General features: G+C 43.7%; 1 protein-coding gene across 1 annotated transcript; it reads right to left on the reverse strand.

Annotated features, from left to right (window-relative positions):
• Positions 1-279: 279 nt before the first annotated feature.
• Positions 280-7942, reverse strand: Ensa (endosulfine alpha). The gene is made up of 4 exons (XM_076861782.2): positions 7750-7942; positions 5838-5963; positions 4071-4237; positions 280-1367 (listed from the first exon to the last, which is right to left on the reverse strand). Exons 1-4 carry the CDS (start codon positions 7804-7806, stop codon positions 1352-1354), a joined length of 366 nt encoding a protein of 121 aa, XP_076717897.1. The 5' UTR covers positions 7807-7942; the 3' UTR covers positions 280-1351.
• Between the last annotated feature and the right edge of the window lie 1423 nt (positions 7943-9365).

A 9365-nucleotide genomic window follows, 5' to 3' on the forward strand; every position in this document is an offset into this window, starting at 1 on the left:
TAGTACAAAAGCTAATCACATTTGGCCAAAAAACCATGATCAACTCTCCTAATCAAAGGAGGGCTAAATGGGCCAGTGGTTTCTATCTACTAGTATCTATGGGATGCATGGTGGAAGGGAGGGGCAGCTGAGTTGTTTCTCCCTCGCTAATGTTTCTTTAGTACCTTTCATTCACAAGCAGCTTTTAACTCCTTTCAGTGGCAGGATTCCAGAAATGCAGGTTGGCATGTCATGATGAAAGAAGTCACTCTGCCTTCTGCTGACCACAAGCAGAAAGACTTAATTTCTTTTGGTTTATTACTAATAATACACATTTCTTCTTCACAGGCATGGGAACTTGCAAAGGAAAAGATAGTTGAAAGGGAAAAGGAAGAATAGGCTTCCTTTTTTGCTGAGTCTAGACTACGCTTTATGTCAACAAGCCATTTGGATCAAATACCTTACATCCCTCACTTTGTGAGCCATGACCTGAGTTTGATGCATCTTAAGAAATGTATAGGGGTTAAGAAAAGTCTGTATGCCAAAGGAATGCTCCCTTTTCCTACATGATGGAAACAGGCAGCCCAGCCATATCCCATATTAAAGGTCTCTGTGTTCCTTAGAAACTCAGGGACACCCACCAGCTTTTCCACTGAACAGTGTTTTCACACTGGTTTTCTTCCCCTTCCCAAACCCAATAAACACACCAACTGCTTCAGAGTTTTTCTGGGTTAGGTTTTTTCATGGGTCTTTTTTTGTTGTTTTTTATTTCAAATACTGAAAAAGTCCCCTGGGCTCACTGGGGCTCCCCACACTCATGGCTCCTTTCCCCAACATTCACTAGCCTTCTCTCCATAGCAAATCTATTTCAAGGAAAGCACTTTTTTTTTTTTTTTTAAATGAACAATTAACATTGAGTCTTGCTCTGCAGAACCAGAGGGCCTATCTGCTCTGTGTACATCAACAGCCTCTTTATCCACACTAGGCATTTGTCTACAGAGCTGAATTAGAACCCCTTATCCACTTCCTCCCCCTCACATCTCCCCACATTAGCCCCTGGGTTAAGAGGGAGGATTGTAAGGAATATTTTTATCAATTCTAAATCCCAAATCTCCCACCCACCCTCTCAACCCCACCCATGAGATTTCTCAACAGTTATTTGGAAAAAAAGGCAAAACAAAAAAGGTTCAAGGTCTTGGTGCTCAGCCCAAGGGGCTCCATGTGCTGGGACACCAATGGGCAGGGGATTCTGCCTCTCCAGCCCGCGCCCAAGCCACCTCCTGACCCCTGGCTGCAAAAGCATGGAGGGGCAGGAGCCAGCACAGGACCCAGGAGGGCAGCGTCTCAGGATCTGGCGGAGCCCTGGGCAGCATCATTCAACTTGGCCACTGCGGACGAACACAGAAGGAAAAAAACAAAACAAAACAAAACACTGTCAAGTAATAGGGGAAAAACCTTGAATTCCATCCCAGTCTCTATCCCATGATTCTTCCACACTTAATCATTAGGCTACCTGGTATATGCCTCAATCTTATCCTTAAGGGAATTGCAAAAATTAAAAAATAATTCCTATCCACAAATAAAATGTTTCCTGACGTTTTGGAGAAACCCATGGAAAACACAGAAAAACAATTCTTTGGACAAGAGCAAAATAACTGGTTTCCAGGGGAGTAACTGCCAGGCTCAGAGCAGGTTTGGTTTCAGAGGCATGGCCACAGTCACTCAGCTACAGTGAAGCCTGAGGCAGCACAGTGAAGAGGTGGTGACTGTGTGGAGGCCAGGGACAGACCAGGCACATGTTGTTTTGAGTGTATTTAATAATCTAGGTTTGACCAAAGCAATTTGTATTTGGATCGTGAGATGACCCATTCTTGCTAAGGAAGCTGTGTACTTCATACTATGTAAACAGGTGGCACATATAGAAATGTAGCTTTTTAGTTTCTTAACCTTGAAGATGATCTGGTAGTGAGAGTGTAAGACTAAAAGTTTGTTTGATTTCCCTATTCCTTCTATTCTTTCCTTAAATCCAGACTCACTGTGAACATCAGTCTTGAAGACTCAAACTGACCAATAGAGAAAGCAGCTCAGACAGAAAAAAGTACAGAATTCGAGAAGATCGGAGATGAAGAAAACGTACAAAATTATATATATATTTATATATATAATAACATGACATATCTATGTACAACATGGCTGGGACAGTTGAGGAAACTATACAATGATGTTTGGCATTTTCCCCTTCCCACATGGACTTTAGATTAAGAATGACAGCATGAGGAAATGAAGCAAGAAACACAAAAAAAATTATATACAATTACAAGTGACAGTCAAGGAGTTTGGGATCCAGGGAATTCAGGGATCCTGCTCTCTCCATTCCTTCCTCACCAGCCTCTTTTCCTATCCAATCTGAATAACAGCCAGAAAACAGCCAGTCAGGAGAGTAGTATACACCCAGCTCATCCCCCCTGTACACACCAGCAAGTTCAGTTATTCTCAACAGGCCAAATGTCTGACATATTCGAATTTGTGAGGTGAAAGGGCAAGAAAGGATTACAGAATCTTGCTTTCTTGAACAGTTGGTTCTCAGCCTGACCCTCTTTGTCATAACTAGCAGGTTGCATTCAATAAGATTCAGGCCAAGCTGTTAATAACCAGATTGAACATGCTGTCACCATGAACCTTACACCTGTTCCTGAATCAGCACTGCTACCTCTCCTTATCACACAAAAGCTGGGTTACTGAGCTCTAGAAAGGCAGATTTTCCCAGATTCCTGGGTGAATGAACTCCTAAGAAGCTGCTGCCCCAGTCCTGCAGTAGAATTTAGTTCTGGGGGAGGGGCTAGCTCAGTTTATCCCTTCTTTCTCTCTCCCTAATAATGCACCTGGCAACTAATTACATCTAAAAACATGGGTTTTCAAATGGGCTTGACTGAGCATGTTTCTTCAGGCCCTCCAACTCTGCCAGAGCAGCTTTTTAGCAGCTAAGACCTAGAGTAGGCAGGGAAAGTGGGTGGAATAGAGGTAAAAATCTTTGCTGGCTAGCGTCTTATGTTTTTTTCTTGACCCTCAAAACCATGATACCTGTAAGGTTCTGTTGCCTGAATAAAGCCCTCAAATCTCAAACTTCCTTTTCATGTAGCCCTGAATAGTTAGTTCCCCTCTGTAGTATTTTCCCAGTAATACAAAGCAGAGGTTCACCCATGGGCCTTTCTCACTTTTGGTTTTATAATGAACTAGCACAAAGTTTTTCTGCTGGCAGATACAGAATTTTAGGATCAAATCAGTCTTATACATATTTAACTATTTTACAGATGAGGAAACAGAAATGCTGAGAGGCTGAATGACATTACCAAGTTATACAACAGTCTGCCAACACTGAGTCGAACTAGAATCCAAACATCTCTGACTCCTGAATCAGTGCTCTTAGATCCACTATTCAACAAAACTTTCAAAAGTAACATGCTGGAAGAGAGAGAGTAGGTGCCCATTTTCCATCAGAAATGTTCACCAAAGTTTACATCATTTGCAAGCCAGGACAAACTGTAAGAGACACTAAATAAAGGAGGTTAAGTGGGCACTATAGTCTTAGGCAAGCAAATCGGTTTTCCTTTTTGCAGGTTCTCTAAACCTCCCATAATGAAAACATGAAGCAATAGCAGCCTAACGGGACAAAACACTTAGAAGCACAAAAAACATGTCTCAATCTACCTTTCCCAAATATGTCAGGTTAGTCTTAGGATGTTAAACCTGCCACATTATTCCCAATCTGGAGACATTCTCTTTTAAAAAGGAGAAATCATATCTTTCCAGTTTCTCACAAAAGAAAAAGTATGCAGCATTATCCAATCCTAGTCTTTCCTATTTCTTGGCACCTACCTGGGCTACAGTGAGGGTATGGAAGTCTCAGCCACAAGAAACAAACTTGGAGCCCCTCTTCAACCTACATTACCTTCTCAGTATCCCCCAGCAGAATCTCAAGTCCTTCCTAGCTAGCACGCTGAGAAGATGTGACTATGTGCCCATTCCATCCCTGCCTACAATATATAAGAGTCCAGGGGGTGAGGAAGGGGAGGAGAGGGGTCCCAGGTTACCCCGCAAGCTTGCTGGTGACGAGTGAGGACTTTCTCTGGGGCAGATCCTGTGGGGTGGGGATGTGGTCACCAGTCACCAGGTTCTTGTCTGGTCCTGCACTCGGCAGCTGCTTATTCTTCATCTTGGCTTTGGCCATGTTGTAGTCTCCTGAGTCAAAGTACTTTTGCTAGGAAACAAGATGAAGGTTTAGGTGAGTAAGGAGTTCTGGCATTTCTCAAAAGCAAGAAGATTCACATCTTCCATCCATTATAAACTCCCATCCACACTCAGATCTCTTAAATTTCTCATGTATACACAGTTTAATATTAATAATATGTACAGGGCTGGGGTTGTGGTAGAGCACTCGCCTAGCACATCTGAGGCCCTGAATTTGATCCTCAGCACCTCATAAAAAATAAAGGTATTGTATCCAACTACAACTAAAAAAAAAAAAAAAAAAAAACCAACATGTGTCTATGTCTTCTCCCCAGTATGTTCTTTTTCAGGTATATAAGCAGGTTCCCAGCAAGAATATGCATTTTTAGAGCTGAGGGACAGTCCTACATCCTTTGAATCTTACTTAGTACAGGATGGTTTAACCCAAATAACTTACTTCATTCATAAAGGCTGACTGAGGACTTTACTAGGTACAAAGCAATAATGTGGTGCTAAAAAGAAATGAATAAGATGAATAAAGGGGTCAATCTGGGTTGGTCTCAGTAATTAGCAGTAGATCAACCTCAAAATAAAAATTATTCTCGTAAACCAGGATTAGAAACTGGGCTTGCTGGTGAGGATAATGTGTTTTCTCTCTGATTTCCACCACTCCCACACATGTTCCATGGCTGCGACAGCCTGCCTACGCCTGTCTTGCCTACACTGAGGTAAACCACAAATCAGCATCACGTTATCATCTGTGACTAAGACTCAATAATTGGGATTCTCCACAGGGATGTGTTTCACTTTCCATGTCATCCAGAGAAGCACACTCTCGTATAATGTCTTATAATTCCTCAGCAGCTTAAGGTACCTCTATGGGCTAAGAAGTCTGGTTAGGAGCTAGATGGTTATGAAGGTAGATTTTCCCTTTGTGAGAAAGACCACTTGGAACAGGAAAAATAAGTTTTTTGAGGGATTACAGTTGATGGCTGGTGCTAACTTTAAGGGTCTATGAACAAACTGACTAATCATTTCAAGTTGATTTCTATATGACAGATGGCTTGATCTTTCTCTGAAATAATATACCCCTAAATTTATTTCTGAACCCTAAAAAACACAGCCCTAAAACCTCTACTATTTAAACATTTAAATGCCTTGGGCTAGTCTGCATTTTCAGTCTCTATGAGCATCCTTTCCTCATTCCCTTGTTCTTCCACATACCCAAATGTCACTACTTTAAGCCTTAATTGAGGGAGACCAGAAGGGAACTGATACTATATCAGGGATGTACAATATATATATTTTTTCCTCTTTTGAAGTTTCTTTTCTTTCTGGTACTGGGGGTTTTATCCATGTGTGTTTACCAATGAGTCACATTCCCAGCCCTCTTTATTTTTTATTTTGAGACAGGGGCTCACTAAGTTGCTGAGGCTGGCTTCGAGCTTGCAATCCTTATCTCAGCCTCCTGAGTCACTGGGATTATAGGTGTGTGTCACTGCAGCAGCTCTCTTTTGAAGTTTCTAATTCCTGTCTTCTCAATTGCCCCCAACCAACAGAACCTCTGTAGACATCATCCGTAGAACTCCTTTTTGGTCCAAAGAAAGAGGGTAAGAGATTGTGCCCCGTACCCCTTTTTGAAGTCTCTTCATGAGGAAGTCAGAGCCTCCAGGTTTTTGTCCTAGACTTGGATATTTGGCCTTTAGCTTTGCCTCCTCAGCTCTCTCAGGGAGAATACCTTCTTTCTCTTGCGTGTCCTAAAGAAAACAAATGATTGAAGTAAAATTATAGATCAAAAAACAACTGCTTCCAATATCTGATAACCATTTACCATCAACTTTTCCTGGAGATCCACCCAGGTATAAACAAGCTATCTGTACTCTGCTCTTAAAGCTAGACTTTTGTTCAAACCACTAAAGCTTAAGATGACTCTATTGTGAGAAGACAAGCTATTTCTCACACTACACCCAAGAAACCAACCCAGTGACCTGTGAATACTGGGTTAAAGGTAATGTATAAATACAATACTTGAATAAGAGTGAGCCATAGCTCACTCAGCACAGAAAGGAAAGACAAAGAGAAAAAAGCTGGAGGGAGCATTTGGTGATACAAGATGAGTAGGAGGGTTCCGTAGGCTGTCCTGCAGGCCCAATGGGAAATCAAAGGAGATAAGTCTTCTGAGATGTTCTCTCCTTATTTAGAGTCTAAGAAACCCATCTGGTAAATCTCCCTGTGGAGGAGGCTTAGCTATGTGGCTTTCTCCAAAGATTTCCCCTGAGTAATGGCACAGCATTGCTTCAACATTTCTTCAAATATTGTGGTAGGAAGGTCATAGTTACAGATGAAAACAGTTTTTAACCTCAGGAAAATTAAGAAACAGTGGGTTCACTAGTACTTATTTGTGAGTTTTCATTGAAAAAAAAAAGAAAAGAAAAGAAAAGAAAACAATGCCTATCTTAGTGGGGCAAGTGATGAAGTTGGGGAATGCAGAGAGACCAAAAGCCTTTCAGGGGCTCTCACTAGTGTCATCTTCTTGCTTTTGTGTGCCCTGCTCCTCTTTACTGATTTTTTTTTTTTTTTTTTAAGAACCTGGAGTCAATGTGTGGCTCTTTTTAGAGGATTTTCCCTTAGCTATAACACCAAGTGTATTTCATGAATCTTTGAGCCCAACACTAAATATCATAAGTGAAAATACAAACCCCAGCGCTCGTGTTTTCATCATACAATCATCAAGGTGGCCAGTTCCATTGCCTTGGAAATCTGGAGGAACAGTCTTTCTTGTCAAGACTCTGTTAGCGTTTTTTCTAGGTTTAACCTAGTCCTATTCCTTGGATTAAACCCAGGGACGCTTAACCATCCACGTCCTCAGTCCTTTTTATTTTTTATTTTGGGGCAGGGTCTTGCTAAACTGATTAGGGCCTCGCCAAGGTGCTGAGACCAGCGTGGATCCTCCCGAGTCGCTGGAATGACAGGCGAGCGCCACGGCGCCCGTTGGTCCTCTCCAATCTTGGTGGTCCTCACTGAAGGAGAACGACAGACCATCCCCGACCGCCAACACAGGTCTCTAAGAAAGTTGCCAACTTGAACTCGACATGGCAGGGATTACTTCCCCTCCCCCCGCGCGAGTTCTTTTTCAACTTCTTTGCCTCCACCTGCATGTTTTCGCGGATTGAGGACGCGGGCCTCAGGCCAGCAGCTGGGTCATCCGCCTCCATAACCGAAGGAGACACCACAATCCAGGACCACCAGCCCCTTTCCAAACACCCGCCCCACGCTCAAGCTCGGCCAATTACAGCAGAGTTTCCACGGTTTGGGCCCAGGAAGTACTGGCCAATCAGTAAGGGTATGGCCCTGACTGACAAGGGACCTAACTAACCAAAGCCAAAACACCAGCCCGTACTGAAACTCACCCTTCGTGACGCAAGACGTGACCAACCCCTGCAGAGCCTGAGCCCATGACGACCAATCCGCACTGGCAAAAGACTGTCTCCCGCCCCATCACGGTCGCCCCCGGCTCGCCCACCCGTACCCCCTCCTTTTCACCTGCTTCTCCTCGCCGGTCTCCTCCGCAGGGTTCTCTTCTTCTAGTTTCTGGGACATGACGGGACCGGGACTGTGGAGTGTAGGGGACCCGGGTAGTTAACCGGAGAAGGGAAGGGGGAGGGGAAACGGGGACAACCTGCGCTGCTGCTTCGGCTCCTGTCACTATGGTTGCTCTGTCAAAATGGCGGCTCTTGCCCGTGACGTTGCCACCGCCCCTTCCTATGAGAGCCAATCAGAAGGGGATAGATGGGGCAGTGACGTAACGATTTACCAATCGTTGCTGGCTAAAGGCGGGTTCTATAGCGGCGACGGGCAAGCCGGAACACCAACCTGGAAAGAGAGTGAGCCACAAGACCCAATTGGAAGCCTGCGGGGCACCTGAGGGAGGGCTGCTTCTTGGGCGGGCTCCGACTTCCTTCAGCTCCAATCACCCACTGCTCAGTAGGCTGCAGACCCTCAGTCCGTATTCTTAATTGGAGAGAATTAAGCTCTTCACAAGGTTAACAGGAAATTATCGATTTCCCGAAATGAAATATCGAGATCAAAGTGAGTCGACTTTAAAGTGATACTCAGTTTTCGATGTGTCACTTACTGTGTGGAACCGAGAGCCTGAATCCCAACCAGAGTCCTTTTTCAGAACACTATTTAGGTGGGCTTCATAATCGGTCAGGACCATCCCATGGGATTAAACTCCTGGAAACTGGGAGCACAGTTCTAGGTACACTGAACATTTAGCGCCGGACAAGGTGGCTGGTGCCTAAAATTCCTACTCCACTGGCGAACATGAGGATTGCAATTCGGGGCCCACTTGGGTAATTTGAGGAGACCCTGTCTCAAAATAAAAAATGAGAAAGGGCTTGGACATGTCTCATTGGCAGAGCTCTTGCCTCGCAGGTGGAAGGCCCAGCACCAAAAAACAAAACAAAAGTGTATATTAAATATGCTTTTATACTGGGGCTGGGATGCTGGCTCAGCGGTGCAGTGCTCGCCTAGCACAGGCGGGACCCAGGTTAGATCCTCAGCACCCCATAAAAATAAAGGCATTGTGTTGTGTCCATATACACCTAAAAAATAAATATTTAAAGATAAATGAATAATACACTTTTATATATATTAAATATACTTTTGTGTATGTAATACTATAACCTCTGTGGACGGTACTGTATTGGTTTGACAGGTGATACACATAACAATAAAGCAGTCTCTGCCTTTTAGCAAGATTACACTTTAGTGGAGGTGTGGCAAGGAAGGGCTTTGTAACCCAGATCCCTAGGATTAATAAATACACATATCTTCCTGGAGTGTTAGTTGAATAGTATGCTATATTTATATTAAAAACAAAAATTGGGGGCTGGGGTTGTAGTTCAGTGATAGGGCACTCGCCTAGCGTGTGCGAGGCCCTGGGTTCTCAGCACCATGTAAAAATAAATAAAATAAAATAAAGGTTTTGTGTCAACTACAACTAAAAAATAAAATATATTAAAATTTTTGTGGGGGCTGGGGATGTGGCTCAAGCGGTAACGCGCTCACCTGGCATGCGCAGGGCCGCGGGTTCGATCCTCAGCACCACATAAAATAAAATAAAGACGTTGTGTCCACCAAAAACTGAAAAGGAA

The sequence above is a fragment of the Callospermophilus lateralis genome, chromosome 7, assembly GCF_048772815.1.
Source record: "Callospermophilus lateralis isolate mCalLat2 chromosome 7, mCalLat2.hap1, whole genome shotgun sequence".
Taxonomy (NCBI): domain Eukaryota; kingdom Metazoa; phylum Chordata; class Mammalia; order Rodentia; family Sciuridae; genus Callospermophilus; species Callospermophilus lateralis.

Excerpts from the sequence above, each read along its gene's own strand:
- Ensa (XM_076861782.2), bottom strand. The coding sequence starts at position 7,806 with ATGTCCCAGAAACTAGAAGAAGAGAACCCTGCGGAGGAGACCGGCGAG. Across the intron at positions 5,964-7,749 it reads AGACCGGCGAGGAGAAGCAG|GACACGCAAGAGAAAGAAGG; the intron begins GTGAAAAGGAGG and ends TGTTTTCTTTAG. Across the intron at positions 4,238-5,837 it reads TGAAGAGACTTCAAAAAGGG|CAAAAGTACTTTGACTCAGG; the intron begins GTACGGGGCACA and ends CTTGTTTCCTAG.